Source organism: Myxine glutinosa, chromosome 11 (genome assembly GCF_964187855.1).
Source record: "Myxine glutinosa chromosome 11, kmMyxGlut1.1, whole genome shotgun sequence".
NCBI classification, from domain to species: domain Eukaryota; kingdom Metazoa; phylum Chordata; class Myxini; order Myxiniformes; family Myxinidae; genus Myxine; species Myxine glutinosa.
This window is the reverse complement of record NC_136271.1, coordinates 58,650,062-58,670,929: the sequence shown is the minus strand read 5'-3', so window position 1 is coordinate 58,670,929 and position 20,868 is coordinate 58,650,062. Positions and strand designations below refer to the sequence as shown.

The 20,868-nt window shown below is 45.3% G+C and overlaps 1 protein-coding gene across 1 annotated transcript in view; it reads right to left on the bottom strand.

The window, feature by feature from the left end:
• Positions 1-1,767: 1,767 nt before the first annotated feature.
• The window catches only part of LOC137436692 (phosphatase and actin regulator 1), a 120,244-nt gene continuing 101,143 nt past the window's right edge, over positions 1,768-20,868 (bottom strand). The window contains exons 6-7 of the mRNA XM_068130692.2: positions 4,148-4,224; positions 1,768-2,120 (exon numbers count right to left, since the gene is read on the bottom strand). Of these exons, the coding sequence (XP_067986793.2) occupies positions 2,105-2,120; positions 4,148-4,224 (93 nt within the window). The 3' untranslated portion in view covers positions 1,768-2,104. The remainder of the gene's footprint in view (positions 2,121-4,147; positions 4,225-20,868) is intronic.

The following is a 20,868-nucleotide window of genomic DNA, read 5'->3' as shown; positions in this document are numbered from 1 at the left end:
TTTGGTTTCAACAGCGTGAAGCCGAGCGAGGGGTGAGGCAGGAGCACCGGCCCATAGGGGAGAACAGTATTCCATTGAGCTGCGGATGAAAGCCTTGTATGTGGTGAGGAGCTCAGGTGTGCCGAGGAAGGACTTCGCACGACAGAGGATGCCCAGTCGGCGACTGGCTTTGGAGGCCAGCTTGGAAATGTGGTTTTCCCAAGAAAGATCATGGCAGATTGTGAGACCCAAAAGCTTGAGCGACAGAACTTCTTGGAGAGGATTGTTGAGAAAGTAGATGGGAGGGTTGTCCAGTCGATCTTTTTGGAGAGACGTAGTAAGTGTGAGATTTGTCAGGATTGAAAGACATGTTCCACTTGTTTGACCAGTCTGTGATTTTGTCCAAGTCATCAGAGTGAGGAGGCTGCAGATTGCCGATCTGAGGGAAGAGGAATGGAGCGGCAGAGAGTGGATTATATTCAGGCGAATCAGCTGATGCATGGTGCTTGGCCTATTGGAGATATAAACCATGTCATGGCCTGAGAAACATTACATATAGATCTGTGACTACCTGGTTCTTTGGAAGAAACTTTATCTGTGAGGTGCATAATCAAATTGCAACAAATGATGCCAAAAGTCCAAACCAGATGCGTTTCTAACGCAAAGGAACGACACTTGTGGAGTAACATGTTCACAGAGACTTCAAGAGGAATATCTTTACATTGTATGAGGAAATGGTTAAAAGCCCCTGAGATCAAACTCGTTCGGTGCCCCCATTAAATTACTTGCAGACAATGTCTGCCTTTTCTCCAGCTGCATTGTTATCAATGCACAGCATCAATCGACCGCTGTGGAGACACAAGGACTAACGGTTGGTCTTAAGATGACCCACACCAAGACCAAGTACTGGTTTGTTGCTCTAGATTTCCTGATTATCTACATCTTGTAGCAACAAATGGAACTATCAAAATAGGTTGCAGTCAAAGTACCTGGACTGTCATGTCATCACCCAAGCTTCGTGAGAGTAATCAGTCTTTAGAAACACTTAACTGCACTTCTTATGAGGACGCAATAAACCCGTCCTTTTGCACGATGCAGAAGCTGCACCACGTGTCGTCCAAAGCTATGAAGTGAGCCATCGATGGAACCTACTTGTCGTACTTTGCTCTATCGATCACCAGCATGGAGGTATGAGGCCTTCTCCATATGGTTGGAAAACACTGCACGACATGCCTCGGCCACGTTGCCTGCAACCTCATCATGCACAGGCCCGTAATACCTATCGGTAGATTTTCTCTGCTGATCACCTGTGTGGAAAACTACAAGACTTCTACACGATTCACCTATCTTTGAAGACCTTGATCGATTGCGTTCACCTTACCGCCATCGTGTGTCAAAGATTTGGGAAAACATTCATCACTAACTTCTCATCGATATGCACTCAAGCTTTCCTTCCTCCTGCTTCACCTATTCCTTCCTCGTACCTCACCGGTCCTCAAAAATTTCAAATTTCAACCGGTCAAAAATGTAGTCCTTCCTCAAAAGCATACGTTGACCAATCACCAAGTCCGATACACGTCATGTGCCCTCCTTGCTCTGTTTTCCCATTGACGGTACCTTGACCTTTGACCGTCACACCTAATCAAGGTCACCTTGCAAGACTTTAGGGTTATTACATCGTTGATTCAGCACTCAGTTGTTGCACGTATTTACAGTTCGAACACACAATATTTGTTTGTGGTTACGCAGCTTCACACATACACAGAACAATGACATAATGCACTCGTTACATTTTCATCAATAATTATTATTGTTTACTCGTCACAATATGTTAAACATCTCGTACGACTCAAATTGGAATATATTGGCATTGTTGGCCAAGCATACAAAAAAGTAAAAAACAAACAAACAAAAAAAAAAACTCGCGTTGCATAAAAACTTTTCAATCTGCACACAAAGTCCATCACATAGTCTTGCGTTGTCCTTGCACGGAACAAGGAACCACCAGCTACATTTCCTTGGGGCTGAACAGCCAATTCCTTCCAAGATCAGAGGGCAGTCTGTCGGCCCACAATGTTGTAGGAGTGGTGCAGCAGAAGCAGGACGGGTTTGTAAAAACAAATTGTCATGGTTTGTGAAACCTGCAAAAGCAGGGAGGAAATTATTTTTTAAATAAAATTCTGCTCAAAACAACAAGTGCAATATGGCAGTTGTATCTGAATACCTATGGTATACAACTGATTGCATGTATGATGCCCCTTTAGAAAAAAAAAGGACTTATTCACTTTGCTGATATTAAATACAAAAAAAGTATTGAAAAGTATTGAAAAGGGGAAAAGAATGGCTCAAAAAAACAAAAAACATCATCATCATTGTTATCATCATGGACCATGTCCTGTTCAGATCGTTGGTTCTAATGGTGCAGTTTCTTGCCTAGCTGTTAACATCTTGGACGAGTTACCACCTTGAGAGGCAGGGTACTTGGCTGAGTGGGGGAATTCGTCATTTGCTTCCTGGTGCCGGCGATAGTCGCCTAATCTTCATGAAGGAGATTGTGGGATGTTTAACAGTAACCAACTAAGGGCAGTGGGTGGCTCCTCCGGCTTAATAACCCACCGAGGGCTGGCATACAAATTATACATTGTTGCATCGCCCTGCCTGTGACACACGAGGATGACAGTTTATAGCTAGGTCGACATTCAAACCCTGACATTTCCTGGGAAAACCACATTTCCAAGCTGGCCTCCAACGCCAGTCGCCAACTGGGCATCCTCCATCGTGTGAAGTCCTTCCTTAGCACACCTGGGCTCCTCATCACATAAAAGGCTTTTATCCACAGCTCAATGGAATACTGTTCTCCCCTCTGGGCTGGCGCTCCTGCCTCTCACCTAGCTCGTCTTCACGCTGTTGAAACCAAAGCTTTCAGAATCGTTGGAATCTGCCGTGATGAAGCTAACTCCAAGGGCCTTTCACTCACTCACCACAGGCAGGTAGGTGGTCTTTCTGTCTTCTACCGACTCCTCTCCGGCCTTGCTCCCCCAGCTCTCTCTGGGCTCTGTCCCCCAAATATTCCTGCAGGTCGCACAAGATCTGCCAGCAACCCTCTTATGGTTAAACTGCCAAAATCAAGACTCTCTGCTCACCTTCACGCCTTCATTCCTCTTTTCTCCCACCTTTGAAAAAACTCCCCCACTCCCTTCAATCCCACTCCTCCCCCCAGGTCTTTAAAACAGGGGTTCACCACCATCTCTTATCTCCCCCCATCCAAAACCTTGATCTTTTCTACACCCGCTAATTCACCCCACATGCATCTCTTTCAATCTCCGACTTCATTCCTGAAATTCGTAGTAGTGTCAATTTGTTTTATACCGTGTACCCCTCCCCTCCCTCCCCCATACCCCCAAAACCCTCTCCCTCCCACAGATCTCCCGATGTCCCCATTCTCTACTCTTGTACTTGTGTGCTTCCCTCCCTCTCCCGATCTTATCTCGCGCTCCCTTTATTATGTTTTATGTGTCCGGTATTTTTTGGTGTTTAATGTGCTAGCTCTTACGCAAGCCTCGATCTTGTATACAAAAAAAAAACAAAAAAAAAAAACAACCCAGGTGAGCCAGTTCAGAGGTGTCTGGTGCATATACCTCGAGGATAGCCCTGGGTCGAAACATGCACAATTTTGTCTCACTTGGTGAAAAGGAATGCAAGATGTAGTTTGTTGAGCAGCAGGAGCAACAAAAAATAATTAAAGTTCAAGAAAAAGTTCAAGGCAAGGCCCTTTTGGAATGTGTTATTAACTCTTAAGACACCGAATCATAAGCAACGTGTGTTTCGCTGAAGTGCCATCCAAAAGTGGAAATAAAGACTGAAAAACCAAAATGTAATGAATTTACAATATTAGTGATTGATTTTAACAGAGGCAGTACTTTACACGAACCCAGTCCTGGGTTTTGTGCAAACCAGTCTAATAATGCAAATAAACATACCGGTGGATCTAAGAAAAAAAACCTACCAGGTGATATCATGAAATTATCAGCAAGAAAGTGAAGGATAAATTATTGAGCAATTTGGAAGCAATGATTAAAAACTTGGAAATCCACAAAATTGGCACAAGTCTGTCAGGCCTGGACAAACTGTGTGCCTGATTTATGAGTGAGAGCTCTCTCGCACGAACCTTGTAAACTGCTTGCTTCTCTCGTGCACCTCCATTTCCGTGCTTTTAAACTCATTCAGCTCCCGACGTATGGCTGCCTGCCATCAGAATGGAAAGTCAAAAGAAAAGCAGGTTCACACAGGTAATCACTTAACAATGCAACAGAAACTGGTGAGAGTTAATTCATTCAATTCATTCCTTACCTTCACTTCAATATGCCAATGCTGCGATTACAATAGTACAGCAGATAACAACAATTGTGCATTTTATGAGAAAAGCATGAAATTTCTAACATAGTTAGTGCATACCAAAGGTTTATTTTCAGATGTGGAGGGAAGTCAGATTTGAACTCTGAGGACCGTGAGAGGTCAAATCCAGAATGGCCGCCAGTCCACCGAGTCTTATGTTCAACCGCGCTTAGTTTTGGAACCAAATCGTGTAGAAAAACATTATAGGTGTCATTTACAACTGAATTGGGGATGCCCAGAGGTGAATGATGCTTTTGAGATCGCCAGATCTGCATATAAACCTTAGATGTAAAATGCATTCTGCATTCGCTGGCAGAGGAAAGAAGACTGCCTGGGAAACTTGGAAGTCTTTCCCAGAGGTGAATGATGCTTTCAATGAACTCCGAGGCATGCCAAGTGAGGTCAGTGAAGGCTCAATGTTACTGCTAGAGCGATTTGTGGTGCTGATGTACGGTAGAACCAGTGAGAGCACGGAAGTGAATGATGCCAGGAAACAGTTCTTCACACAGAAGTGTAGAACTCTTGAGAACATTCCTCCAACACAGGCAGCACACAAGCAGCACATCAAGCGCACTTGCTACCAGGCCAACTGTTGGAACCAGGCATTGGTCATGGATCCAGAGATGCTAGACCCATCTGACTGGGGCTGGACAAAGGAGACAACTGGGTAGCAGCCTCTTTGGACCACTCTCCCTGAAGCATCAAAATCGTGCCATGAATTGATCCACTGTGGCTGCAAGAAAGGGTGCACTGGACGCTGCAAGTGTGCCAAAGCTGCACTCAAGTGCACTGCACTGTGCTTCTGTTCTGGAGACTGTTAGATTTTGATCATTAACAATTTTCATCATTGCACTTGATTTAATGTAAGCTTTTGTGGACATACTTGGTTAACTACAGTTATTTTTTCAGAGGTTATTGCATCAATCCTTGCAGTGCAAACACTTTTTTTTCATCATTTCTGGTATTTGGATGTTCTGTACCTATCCCTGTACCCGAAAAAATAAAGTTTTAAAAGTTGAAATGAACTTTTTCCAATCGCAGTTCCAACTGCAGTGTCATAAACATAGATATTTAATGTAATTTGACCTTGACCTTGACCTAAATGCATGTCTTTGAGTTCTGGCGATCTCAAAAGTATCACCAAATGAATGGGAATCCCCAATTAGACCGTGGGCCGTCGGTCAGAATTCTTAACTTTCGTGACCCACATCGAGTAACTAATCAATGTTGAAATATTATTGTCCAAAAACATGTTTAAAAGCATACCATATAACTCGGCAATCTCAGAACTCCACCATTATTTTAAAAAGTGGAAAAAAACCTCAATAATTTCGACAAGGACCTCGCTAAAATTATCCAGTCATAGTTGTCCTTTCATAAACGCATCGGACTATCCCATAAGCAACAGCCAATCAGATAACGCGTTTCAAAGAAGCGACTCTAGCAAACATGGCGACGCTCATGTCGTCTTCGGATGCTGATGCCAGTGGTGCATCTGCCGATGATTCAGAAGGGACATCATCTGGATTTTGCTGTATGCACGTCATTGCAACGCACAGCAGGGTTATTCCTCTTGCTGAGAAATCCTTCAAAAAATTCAAAGAATGTGCTAATCTCTGGAAGGAAATCGAAAACACGCCCGAAAGTAAAGTAGCACACAACGCAGACCGCTATGGCTGGGACTGTGTATCAGCGGCAGAGGCACCGGCAAAACAGCCGCGGCATGTCGACGATGATGATGAAAGAAGTGGGAGGTAAGTACCTAGATCTTGACTAACTTTTTGTTAGATCTAACTTTAATTCTAGTAATAGGGTAGTCTAGATATAAGTTCAGACTCTAACTTAAGTCTAGAATTTAGAAAGCTTTCCGTGGCTCGGACTGTTGAAATTTGAAAACCTCCGTGATCAGGTGATTCGGACAGACGGGAAATCAGACAGACGGGAAATTTCACCTCTACACTGCGCTGTGAGGATGTAAATGAGTCTGAAAAGGTTTCAGTCCCTGATGAATCACAACGACGTCTGCTTGCTGTGGCGCAGGATCTAATGTACATAAGATCAAAAGGAAGGATGCTTCTTCCGAAGCACACGTCTTTGGCAATGTCCGTAAGACACATCACGGGCTCGGCCAAGTTGATAGGAATCCTAAATGGACTAGGCCACAGTGTGTCCATTTCAGTCACTTTAGAACATGACACGGCTCTTGCAAAGAGGCAGCTTGCCCTGGGTGTTAACATTCTTCCTGCAGGTACTCAGTCTTCATTTACCACTGTTGTCTGGGACAATAATGACTTCGGTGAAGAAACCCTGTCTGGTAAAGGTACTACGCACAACACAAACGGTATCCTACTGCAATGGCCTTCCACATCACTGTGTACTGATATACAGTCTCCACAACCCATACCTTTACCAAGAACTCGAGAGAGATCAATTCAACCCCAAGAATCCAACATAAAGAAGTACTTTGGAAACAAACGTGCTGGTCCTGAGCCATATGGAGTTGATGTTTCTCTGATGGAAGAAAATCACCGTCCAGTCCAACAATCTGCAAGGGACTTGGATTTGGCATTGAGACTGATGAAAATGGCCGAAGTATCTGACAAGATCTTTCCTGGGTGGACTGGATGCAACACCTTGCTGCAAAATGAAGTTCCAAGTGTCTCGACAATAGGCTATTTGCCAATTATTGATGCAAGTCCCACGGAATATGACACTGTGTACACTATTCTTGACACAAGTCTTCAAATAGCAGACACACTTAAGCAGCAAGAGATAGTGGCAGTTTTCGATCAAGCCATCTACTCCAAGGCGCAACAGATCAGATAGAGCAATGAAAGATTTTCAAAGAGATTAGTTCTTCGTCTTGGAGCTTTCCACTCTTCCCTTGCAATGCTAGCATGCATAGGAAAAAGATTCAGGGATGCTGGCCTAGAGAACTTAGTAATTGAATCTGGGCTTGTGGCTCAAGGTTCTCTGAATGGTGCCATGAATGGCCACCACTATAACAGAAGTTTACGTATGCACAAGTGCCTGGTAGAAGCGATGGAACGGACTCGCTGGCAGTGCTTCATGGATTCGCTCGGTGATCATGACAGGGATCAAGTGTCGGAAGTTCTGATGAGACTGCACACATCTTTCCCAGGATCAGCTTTCCTAGAGTGTGTGCAGTCAGATGATTACAGGCAATGCATGACACTCTACCTCAACTTCATCGGGGAACAGTGCCAAAAGAGTCCAACTTTTGTAGTGTGGTCCTCGTACATCGAGATGGTGCAGGTGTTGATGCTCTTCATCAGAGCTACCAGAGAAGGAAATTGGGACCTGCACCTATCATCCGTTCGGTCATTTCTTCCTTGGCTTTTTGCCTATGACCACATCAATTATTCCCGTTACCTACCAGCGTACTGGCTCGAGATGTGTGAACTACCTGCCTTACACCCTGCTGTCCATGAAGAGTTTGTCAAAGGCCGATTCTCTGTCCAGCATCAAGATGGCCATGGATTTTCTCAGACTGCATGCGACCAAACAATAGAACAAACCTGTAATCGGGACACAAAGACCAAAGGTGGAATGATTGGTTTCACTACACAGAAAGGAGCCGTCTCGCGATGGATTCTCTCTCAACAAGAACGGGCTGCCATATCAAAGAAGTGTGGAGAGATGGCAGGTAAAGACGAAATAACACAGGGTCGGAAAGACTTGCAGCCATCTCGCATCAAGAGAGATGAAGAAGATATTTGCAGAGTGATGAGTGTGATTGATGCAATAATCAATCCCTTCGATGGGTCTCATGATCACCTACTGCATCTTGCATCTGGGGTGGTTGCATCAAAAGATGTTGCTGAATGCTACATCAAGGCATGGGAGAAAGGTGATGAAGAACTTGTAACATACTGCAAAGAGAGACTGCAAGGCACCCAATATATATTTGCTCCAATCTGGATTATAGATGCTATGGCCATGATGCAAGAACTTCAGCAGACGAGTATACCATCTACATTTGGTCAACTGGCTGATCATGTCTTGAAACAACCCTGGTGTTGGGCTAGCGGCTAGGGTGCCGGCTTAGGATCCAAGGATCCTGGGTTCGAATCCCGGTCGATCGCTGAATTAACGCCAGGGGGGTTGACTCAGCCTGTCATCGACCTTCCGAGGTCGGCTAATTGAGTACCAGTTCACTGGTAATTCCCTGTTTGTTGTTAAAGGCGGCAAAAAGGGTTGGCGTCAGGAAGGACATCCGGCCGTAAAACATTGCTTCAAAAAGGGGACCGAAAAACACCAACAACCACGGTTCCCGAAAAAGGCCAACCCCCGCTCTGCGGGGAAAAATGGCCTCTAAAGGTGGTTATTTTTTTTATAAAGAAATCAAAGACAAAGACTTTCAAGTCAATGAACAAGGTAGTTCACACCAAAGCGCAAGGTAAACAAGTATCACTGCAGGCAGACAGAAATCTTTTCCAGCGACTTCTTATCATTGCAAATGTCAGGAAACTAGACATTGAAAACATGCTTACCTTCAACTTGGGCCCTCTCCCACTTTCTCTAGCACACCAAGATGGTTCACTGAACAAGACAACGAAATCATCTTTACTACACTATATTGAATCCCAAGTTCAGCCAACTCCAGTCACGGAGATCCCTTCAGGAAGCATCTGGATTATAGATGCTATGGCCATGATGCAAGAACTTCAGCAGACGAGTATACCATCTACATTTGGTCAACTGGCTGATCATGTCTTGAAACAACTTGTTGATCTTGCAAGGAGCGTAAGAAGTGAATCTATACACTTTGTGGTAGACACGTACAGAAACATGAGCATCAAAAATGCTGAGAGGGGACAAAGAGGATCAAGTGGAAGTCTGATGACAAAAATCTATGGGGAAGACCAACGGGTGCCTCAGCAGTGGAAAAGGTTTCTTGCTGGCAGTGAAAACAAGGCAGAACTAATACGATTTTTCTTTAAAACTTGGAGCAGCAGACCAAGTTCTGTCCTCAAGGAGGTCCACATTTTTGTGACTCATGATGAAGAATGTCGAACTGGAAGATGACCATGGAGTGCTGGTTGTGAATGAAGTCTAAGGCTTGAGATGCAACCATGAAGAGGCGGACACTCGCTTGTTGCTTCATGCCCAGTATGCAGCCACAAATTATCCTGGTACTTCATCAGAAAGTGCCTCTAATCCAGTTGTGATGAAGAGCCCGGATACTGATGTCTTTATCATAGGAGTAGCGAGAGCAAAATAGATAGGAAGTGAGTTGTTATTCCATACAGGAAGGGGCAACAACAGGAGGACTCTGAGCTTGTCTGCCATAAATACCTACCTCGGGGAAGATGTTTGCAATGCACTTATTTCATTCCATTGTTTCACTGGATGTGACTGTTAGCAGTTTCCATGGCAAGCCCAAAGCAAAAGCATACAAGTTAATGGCAGAGAGTGCACAGTTCAAGGCCACATTCCAACAGTTAGGGAGATCATTCACAGTGAGCGAGGATGTTTTTTCTGGACTTGAGAGATTTGTTTGCCAGTTGTATGGACAAGAATGCGACAGTGTTAATAAAGCACGGCACAACATGTTCCTCATGCTGATTAAGTCAGAAGCTCGTCTTCCACCAACACAGGACTCACTGAGACAGCACATAAAGAGAGCAAATTACCAGGCTGCAGTACATCATCTCTGTCTGGAGCAGACCCCAGACATTCCAAGCCCACATGGACATGGATGGAAAGTGGAAGATGGAGGTCTAGATGTTGTCTGGGGTGAACAACCCCCTGCTCCAAGCAGTTTGCTTGAACTGACGTACTGCACTTGCAAAAAGACAAACTGCCAGATGCCAACTGGTAAAAACAAGGGAAGATGTTCTTGCCGGCAGCATAATGTACCATGTACTAATCTGTGCAAGTGCACTGATTGCCAAAATCCAGTGGCTGGAGAATCTTTAGATGAAGACTCCGACACAGAAGATGAAGATGTGTAGTGTTCACAACTTCACACTGTTAACCTGCTGCTGTAGCTTCATTCCATTTAGCTACTCTGTTGTGACACAGATATACGTGTAAGTTCTGGATGAGAGGGTAGCAGAGAAGCCTGTTATTTGGCCCCCAGATTGGACTCAGATATTGTGAATATTATAATAGGGCTGTATTTCCATGAGTCAACAGTCTGATTATTATCTTTTGGGTTACATTAGGCCAATAGCTATGAATAATTTGAAAACTGTTTATTTTAAAAAAATATGTTGTTTTGCTACAGCCCTAAAGTGTGCCAACATAATCTAATATGACATAATCTAATCATAATATGACAGAGAGATGAGAGAGTGGGGTGGGATGAATTGGGCTCATTTGCAAAGATATATTTCGTTGAAGTGCCAATAATTACTTTGAAAATAAAAGATGTATGTGTATGTAAATGTGTGTGTGCGTGTGTGTGTGTGTGTAAAATAGGGCACATTAATTTTGCAAGGAAAAGTTTCTTAGAAGTGCCAATGATTCCTTTGAAAACATTTCCAAAGAAATATATTGGTGAGTGCATGTGTGTTTCTGGTTTTGTTTGTGTGTGTGTGTGCGTGTGTTTGTATGTGTGTGTTTGTTTGTATGTGTGTATGTGTAGCTCATTGATTTTTTTTTACCGTTCTCTGTCATGTAAGTGTTGCTGTGTTTCAATTTGTCTATTTTCCATAGGTTTGTACATAACTTTTAATTTCTTGACAAAAGAGGGTGCTGTGCATCTGGATGATTAATACTAATTAAGAATACTAATTAGTGTGCAACTTTTGGACTTGCCGAGTGGTGAATTCTTGTTCAATGATTTTTTATCTCCCATCAGACAAAAATTCACGTGGTTACCAGATGTGGGTCACGAAAATGATAAACTAGAAGTATTTCCACTGCTTGGCCCATGGTCTAAATTTAGTTGGAAATGACACCTATAATGCTTTTCTACACTATTTAGTTCCAAAATTAAGCGCGTTTGAATATTAGACATGGTGGACTGGCGGCCATTTTGGATTTGACCTCTCACGGTCCTCAGAGGTCAAATCTGACTTTTTTTCTTTTTTTGTGTACAAGATCGAGGCTCGTGAAAGAGCTAACATTAATCACACAGAAAGACAAACCGACACATAAAACATATAACAAGGGGAGCGGAAGACAAGATGGGGAGAGAGGGGGAAAGACACAAACGCAACATTTGAGAGCAGGGATATCGAGAGATCTGTGGGAGGGAGAGGGCTTTGGGGCAGGGCATGGGAAGGGGGGGGGGGGGTGGTGGGAGAGGTATAAAACATATGGACACTGCAAGGACTTCCAGGAAAGAAGTTGGAATTTCAAAAAAAGTGGATCTGGGGCGAATTAGCGGGGGTAGAAAATATCAAGGTTTTGGATGGGGGAAGATAAGAGATGGTGGTGAAGAGCTATTTTAAAGACCTGGAAGGAGGAGTGGGATTGAAGGGAGTGTGGGAGTTTGTTCCAGAGGTGGGAGAAAAGAGGAATGAAAGAGTGAAGGTGAGCAGAGAGTCTTGATTTCGGCAGTTTAACCATCAGAGGGTTGCTGGCAGATCTTGTGCGACCTGTCGGAATATTTGGGGGACAAAGCACAGAGAGAGCTGGGGAAGCAAGGTCGGAGAGGAGTCGGTAGAAGACAGAAAGACCACCAACCTGCCTGCGGTGAGTGAGTGAAAGGCCCTCGGAGATAGGTTCATCGCGGGAGATTCCAATGATTCTGAGAGCTTTGGTTTCAACAGCGTGAAGACGAGCTAGGTGTGAGGCAGGAGCACCAGCCCAGAGGGGAGAGCAGTATCATCATAACAGTGTCATCAAATATCAGACCCCTCACACATCTGAAAATAAACCTAATGGTATGCACTAACTATGTTAGAAATTTCATGCTTTTCTCATAAAATGCACAATTGTTGTGATGTGAGAGCTTATCCGCCGTACTACAAGGTTTCATGTGCTGACAATGCAAAGACAGTTACATTATTTATTAGAAAGCTGATAAACAAAAATTCGACCCCATTGCTAGCTGCTGACCCAAATTGAGCTGAGAAGAGCAAGTTCAGCTTTTCTCCTCAAGACCAACTGTTGACTTTGGAGCGAGCAAGGTATTGAAACAGCAACAACTACAACGACAATCGGTAGAGAGCATACCTCCGCCAAGCTTATGTTTATATTTATATAAACTTATAGCTTATGCTTTGTATCCCACTGATAGGCCGGATCTGGATTCGGACGTGAACCAAGGTCGAATCCGGCTTGTTCTTGTCACCTAACCAACTCGTCCACCAAGTTTAGTCATAACGCGTCCATAACTTTTTTAACTATGTTATATATTGGCTTAGTTCTGTCTCCCAATGGTGAAGAATCACTTAAATTCTCGAAGCCGGATCCGGATCTTCACAAAATTCTAATCATTTCGTACTTGTCACATACCCAACCTCTCCGCAAAATTTCGCCCAATCCGTCCACAACTTTTTGATATATCTTGTTCACAAACAAACAGACAGACAGGGGTGAAAACAAAACCTCCATCCACCTCTGGTGGTGGAGGTAATGAGCTCACTCGACACATTTAAACAAAACTGAAGAATCTGTCATTTTACCATTGCACTTGCCCAGTAACTTCATCCTTTGTAAAAAAAAAAATATCAGAGTACAGCTGCCCTGCAAATCTCAAGACGAGACTAATGGCCTGCTCTTTTGCATACGAGGTAATTCAGAGGTATCGCAAGGTAGTTTATGTACGTAGAGCGCATTTAGCCCACAGTGCTGGTACACTATTCACACCAAAGTATTCTTGCCTATCGCAGATAACGCGAATTACACAGAAAGGCACGATCAGGCTGCTTGACTCGGGTCCTGGCACATGAAGCCTGCTAGGTAAGAAAGATATCATGGTAACTTCGGAATGTACAACCTAAATGCGCACAGGACTGCCGGCTTTATGTCCCCATCTTGGGTGTGGAGCGCTCCATGATGCAGCTCCCTCTGCTGGCCCTGCATCAGATGGCAATTCATTTTTGTTCAAACCCCAACCCCTTCAAACACAGAATGAACATGTCAATGGCAAGCTGGCCACCAATTCAATTAAGCTGTTATCCTCGAAAAACAATTTTGCTAATACGATATGTTACCCTTGTGTTCCACGTCACTCCATATATATATCAGATATACCTGCAAAGGAAAAAAACAAAAAACTGGAAAAATCATCATACTTTTGAGATTGTCCAGACGATGACATCAGAATGCCTCCATCGTAACCATCCTCATTGACACAACTATACTCGGTCTTCCCTCAGGAATGGTACAAACCATCACCAGATGTCATCCACATTCATGCCACGCTGTGATGTTGTGCACAACCTCCAACTGAGTAAGTTGTCCACTTTTTTGTGGCCACTTCCTTTGCTCATGTTAGTTTGAAGCCAACTGACATCGTTTTGATATGCAATATTTGAATTTTGTCATGCTGGACAAGTTTCAGAAAGTTAAGGTTCAACATTGTAATACTCTAAACACCATTGTCCATGGTGTTACAGCCAAGGCCTCTTGTGATGCTTCTAGCCTCAAACAATTTGTTGAACTATTCATACCCGCTCCGGGAGCGACAGGATTTGTTTTCAAAATTGGCATTGTTATCCCTGGGGTCAGTGGTTCAACTCTGGCAGGGGTCAGTGGTTCAACCACTTGCCCTCTTCCATGTGTACAGGCCAAAATCACAACTTTCCCAACACTTGTGGGAGTGGGAGGGGGGTTTATTTAATGTCGATGTCCTGACCCTGGGTACCTCAAACACGAATACAAAATTTGGTGGAGGTCGGCCAAGCCGATGTCGAATTTTATAAGGAACAGACATATAGACATTGCCATATACTAAATAGTAGGATAGGATTTCCAATCGTATTTGTCTGTATGTCACTTGTTGCTTGACTTGACTTGATAATATCTATCTTTCCTGCTGTCCCTCTGCTTCCATTGGCTTCTCTGATCATGTACTCTTGAAAGTGTCTGTTTCATTGTTGGTGGCCGGGTATCCAACAAGGCATCACCTTGTCTGGCAGCTTAATCTGACAGATTGGTATAACCGGCAGGTCGTCCACTATATCCTCAATGACGAGTCCACTATTATCCAGGCATACTGCCTGGAACCCATTTCTTAACAAATCTCTCTCTCTCACCCCCTGCAGGCCGTTTGTGGTGGCCGTGGCGTCATGGCGGCTGTGAGCAACTGCTCTGTGTTTTGGTGAGTCCGTTGTGAGTTTTTCCCCCTCTCCTGCCCTCCCCTGCCCCCCCTCCCTCTCCTTTTCCATCCTGTGTGCTTCGGCATTGTGTTTTCATCCATTCTGCACCCTTGTCTTCGAGAGAGAGAGAGAGAGAGAGAGAGGATTGAGAGCGAGCCCATTTTGGGTGCGGCCTACTGGCTTTGACGACGCTTTGTAAGCCATTTTTGTGCTTATAATGCACGTTTAGTATTTACTTTAGTTCGATTATTTAGTTTGACACCTTCTTGTCCGGTTCGGACAGGGGGGTGGGGGGGGGAAATTTCGCTGGTATGGCGAATACACGCTCTCGTTACGAGACGTTCGAAAATTTAACGCGTAAGCATGCATTCGCATGTGTTCCGCCTGAAGGAGCTCCTACTGAGGACATTATCCTTGCCGTGGGATCCATCATAGGAGACGGTAATGTTCGTGCGGCATCACGAATGAACCAGAAATTTGTTGTGTTCGTGTCAGAAGAAAAACTCGTTCATGACGTCGTTAGTACCGGTCTAACCATAAAAGGGGGTCATTATATTCCGGTATCCCCTATGGATACGCCAGCGACCAAGATAACAATATCCAACGTTCCACCGTTCATGCCAGGCGAGAAACTCCTATCCGTCCTGTCTCGTTACGGTAAAATTGTCTCCCGAATCTCAATGATTCCGCTCGGGTGTCGCAGCGATCGTGTCAAACACGTAATGAGCTTTAGGAGGCAGGTGTACATGATTCTCCCGGATCGCGGAGCCGATACAGGTTTAAATATATCCTTTAAAGTATCGTTGGATGATCGGGAATACCACATGTATGCTTCCTCAGCCTCCTTAACACGCTTTAATTGTGGAGAATTCGGACACGTTAAAAGATTCTGTCCTAAGGCCTCTTGTCCGAAGTGTGGTGAACCAGGACATAACGAAAGGGTTTGTAAAAAGGCCAATCCCTCCACCGCGCCTTCTGACACCTCGACCATGCTCGCTGACACCCGGACCGTATCTCCTGTTACCCCTACCATACCTTCCGTCACCCGGACCGTATCTCCTGTCACCCCTACCTTACCTTCCGTCACCCGGACCGTACCCTCTGACACCCTGACCGCACCTTCGGATGCCCCGACCGTACCTTCTGACACCCCGACCGTACCTTCTGACACCCCGACCGTACCTTCTGACACCCCGACCGTACCTTCTGACACCCCAACCGTACTTTCTGACACCCCGACCGTACCCTTTGACCCCCCGACCGTACCCTTTGACCCCCGACCGTACCTTCTGACACCCCGACCGTACCTTCTGACACCCCGACCGTACCTTCTGACACCCCGACCGTACCTTCTGACACCCCGACCGTACCTTCTGACACCCCGACTGAGTCGTCTGTCACACCGGTGCTTTCCGATTCCAATGTGATGACACCCACCGACGTGACTGACACAACTAGCATTGCCCCCTTTCCCGAACCCATGAACGAAGAATCCATAGTGTATGCTAAAAAGCGAAGAGCACCAGCGCCAAGCAATTTCGCTGGTGCTGCAAAGAAGGCGGTCATGGGCGGCACCATTTCCGGTGCACATGTGTCCGAGTGTCCCTCTGACATTCCCTCACCAACTGAGTACATGAATACCGTTGTCAATGACACCAGCGAGTCTCATTATGTAAATGAGCCGAAAAATATAATTTGTACCTCTCACCTGGAAGTTTCCGAGTGCGAAACCTCCAGTGAAAGTATTACCATTTCCGAGCTGGGAAATGTTTTTCCGCTTGTCCCCCCTTTAAATACCGAGCAGACTAAGGATTCAATAAACGTTCCCACTGTACAAACGGGGCCGGTAAATCTGAGTTTGCTGGGATCTCAAACCCAAGCTCCGACCCCAGATACAAATATCCACCAAAGTGTTAACGAGTGCTCTCGGGAACACCTTGGGAAACTTGTGAAGGTGCCTCCAGACAAGACCGCGGGGGCAGCGGGTAATACCCCAGATCCTGACGACATGTTATCTGACGTGTCTGAGTCCGAAGATGACATTGAGGCAACCGCGCTGTCACAAGCGATGACAGGTCGGTCACTCGCAGGTATCCCCTCAACTCATTCTTACCTTCCTTAACGAAACGTATCGTCACCACAACATTGTCATTAAAGACTATTTCCCTGACTTGGCTGCATTCATTTGCACCGCAAAGGCAATAATCAAAGCGCGTGAGGATTTTGACCTGACGAAATCTCAATTCCAGAGGTTAAGAAAGTTTGTTACCTGAGCAGGTACGGAGTGTTCCCAAGCACAGGGCGATTTCATTACCACGGAATGAAAAACATTTCCTTTGCGACCTTAAACATGAATGGTGGGGGTGAAAGTCACCTCCGTCAGGCCCAAGTCAAAAACTTGTTTGATCGTAAAAAGGCAAATGTTCTTTTACTACAAGAGACCCACATCACATCTAACGTGGAACATGACTGGTGCCAAACTTTCAAAGGGCAATGCTATTTTAGCAATCTGTCAGGCTCATCTGCTGGGGTTGGGTTTTTTCTAAAGCCAGGTCTAGCTTTTGAGTCTTGTCATTTTCAGGAAGTCATAAAAGGCCGGCTTATTTCCCTTCAGCTTGCACATCAAAACTTCCGCTGTACCATTTTCAATGTGTACGCACCTAGTGAGAGCAAGGACCGAAAGGCCTTCTTCACCTCCATGGTAAACCACCTGAAATCGGTTGATCTCGACCAATGTGTGTGCATTGGTGGTGACTTTAATTGCATCTTTGACCCTTCGAAGGACAGAAACTCTGCAGAACCCCACCCCGAGTCCCATGCGGACCTATCCCGTTTATTTAAGATGGCCGGTCTACTGGATGTTTGGCGATTGCATCACCCAACATAGTCCAGTTTACCTGGTGTCGATGTGCCAATGGCCGGGTGTCTTCGGCAAGACTCGACCGCTGGTACATTAATGTACCCTTTAGGAACGTCGCGGCCTCTTCAGGTTGTTTTCCGTCATTGTTTTCAGACCACCATATGGTTACCTTAGATCTTTCTTTTCCTCGACCCACATGCAGAAATAGTTACTGGAAGTTTAACGTTAAACTTTTAGAAGATAGTTTATTTACAGACTCCTTTCGTGATTTCTGGGCTGAAATGAGTACTAAAAAATCTTCTTTCTCCTCAATTAGTCTCTGGTGGGATAACCTAAAGGCCCAAATTCGAGTATTTTGTCAACAATTTAATTCGCACTGTACCAATGTAAAACATATCACGATGGCTTGCTTGGAAGCAGACATCTTAAGGTTAGAGAGCAAGTTGGCCAATGAGAGCAACCCAGTGAACTATCGGTTGCTACTCGAGAAGGCCCAATTAAGGGATTTGATCCATGAAAAAGCAGCGGGCACACTAGTTAGGCTAAGAATACAGAATATAAAGGTTTCAGATACCCCAACTAAGGCTTTCTTTCACCTAGAAACTGTAGAGAAACCAGCACGACTTATATCTTCGGTTTTGGACCCAGGGGGGAACATCCTAACAAATCCGAGTGATATAAGATTAAATGTAATCGATTTCTTTTCTGAACTTTTCAAGGCCAAAACAGTTTCTCACGAAATGATGAATGTTTTGACCTCTCATCTTCCTTCCCTGGCTGAGGCCGAACGTCTGGAACTGGATGCTCCAATTACCCTTCCAGAGCTAACTGGTGCACTTGCTGAGATGGAGTCGGGAAAAGCCCCTGGCATCGATGGCCTACCGGCCGAATTTCTTTCGGCATTCTGGGACATTTTGGGCCCAGAGCTGCTCAATGTTCTGGATGCATCTCTTTTATCCAGAGAATTACCGCTCAGTTTTAGAAGAGCAGTACTCTGCCTGCTACCCAAGACTGGCGATCTCCGACACCTGTCAAACTGGCGTCCGATCTCTTTGTTGTGCACGGATTACAAACTGTTTTCCAAGGTCCTTGCGAACCGGTTGAAGACAGTTATTGGGGACCTGGTGTCACCTGATCAAAGTTGCGGCATCCCTGGCAGATCCATCTATGACAACATATTCCTAGTCAGAGATTTGTTAACTGGTAAATGTGTCAAAGAGGATTTTGGATTGGTGTTTCTTGACCTTGCAAAGGCCTTTGATAGCATTGATCATGAGTTTTTGTGTCATGTGTTACAAGCTTGCGGGCTCGGCACTAATTTTAGAGCCTACATAGCTTTGTTATATGCAAACATCTCCAGCTTGATCAAAGTTAACAACGAATTTTGCCCACCCATAAAGGTTCAGAGAGGGGTAAGGCAAGGTTGTCCACTTTCAGGTCTATTATTTGCCCTCGCCTTGGAGCCCCTCTTAATCGCCCTCAGAAAGGATATCCCTGGACTTGTCCTTTCTCCAGGACACCCACCTTTGACCCTGTCAGCTTATGCCGACGACCTTTGTGTCATTATAAAAAGAAAATGTGACAGTGACGCCATGGCAAAGTGTTTGTCGGACTTCAACCTTGCCTCATCATTCAGGTGTAATTTGGGGGAAAGCAAGGCTCTGTGGATCCCCTTTCCAAAAAATGACTTACCTATGCCACCGTTATTACCACCACCTCCCCTTCCTGCAGAGCTAGTGTGGGCAAACGATGGCATCAAGTATTTGGGCGTCTTCCTCGGTCCTCCTCAGAATGCCCAGAACAATTGGGACAGGATCATTGACCAGGTAGGTGGACGTTTGAACCGATGGAAAAGAGCTCTACCCCACCTTTCCTATAAGGGTCGCGCGCTAGTTGTCAACAACCTCGTCACTACCCTTTTGTGGCACCGGTTCATCTGCCTGCAACCACCGGAGGTTTTGCTCCAAGCTATCCAGAGGAAACTGTTGGATTTTTTTGGGGGAGGCTACCACTGGTTCGACCCAGCGCCATATGTTGTCCCTAGGCCGAGGGTGGTCATGGCCTAGTCGATGTGAAATGCCGCCTGTTGGCCTTCCGGCTCCGCTCCATCCAACGCTTGCTTTATGCAGAACACCTACCAGGAAAGCCCTTAGCCTGCTCCATTCTTCAACGAGCTGGGAGGCTCGGATACGGACAGGAACTTTTCCTGACCAACCTTCAACACGTCGATACATCTCTGCTCCCAGTCTTTTATCAGAGCCTCTTGAATGCCTGGCAGGGCGTTTCGATAAGTCGCCAAACAGACTCGTATGGCACTAACATGTATGCACACGAGCCTTTATTTTTCAACCCACTTTTCCCCGATATCCCGAGGAGTCGCGACTTCTGCCCGCATTTTATAGTGGCCAACATCCTGAAAGTGTGTCATCTCCGGCATGACTCTGGACAGGGATGGAAGCCTCCGAACGAGCTGGCGGACCTAACAGGTGTTCGGTCCAGGAGGCAAATCGGGAACATACTAAGAGCGGTGATCCGAAGGGGCCACCAGCTAGGCCTACATTGGACGCAGGACACAGAGGTTGAGCCCACAGTCCCAAAATTAGGTGTCGCTTTTACCCCAAACGAGCTGCCCCCCATGAGCGCAGGGTCACCCCCCTTCCATGCTATGAGCAGCAAGAGTATTTATAGGTCTTGTGTGAAACTTCTTCCTGGGGACCCACCTCTAGCTGGGGTTACCTGGTGGAAAGGACTCTTGCCTCCCGGTCCCCCCTCTGAGCCTTCTTTATGGGATACAATGTATGCTGGACTTATTTCTAAAAGAACAGGTGACCTTCAGTGGCGTTTGGCCCACTGGATTGTTCCTTCCAATGCTGTCATTCGTTTTTTTCCCCCCATTTCCGGCTGTTGCCCCTTTTGTCCGGTGAGGGAAGATTTGTTTCATGCTTTCATTAATTGTGAAAGACTTTCTCCTTTGTTTCATTGGTTAAATTTTATTTCCCATAGATTGCGGGTTACCTTTTCCTTGAAAGCTTACATCTTTGGCTTTCCTCCCAAAAAGGGAACCACATCTATTGTATTCGGGTTCCTAACCGCTACTGCTAAACTGGCCGTATACCTGTCGCGGAAGGCAAAGCTGGACAGCAGACCCATGCAGGAATGCAGTATTATGGTTTTTTAGTTCGTTGGTGTCAGCAAGGCTCAAGCTTGAATTTGGCTGTGTCCAAACTGCAAACGACCTTGCAAATTTTGTTGCGACCTGGTGTGTTAGAGGGATTTGTGAGGTCCAAGATAACAAATTGTTAATTTCTGTATAATACAGTGTGGGTGTTTCTTATACACTGTTCCATGCTTCTCCTTGCCGGCGTTTTTCTCCCCCTGGTCTTGACCTGCTCT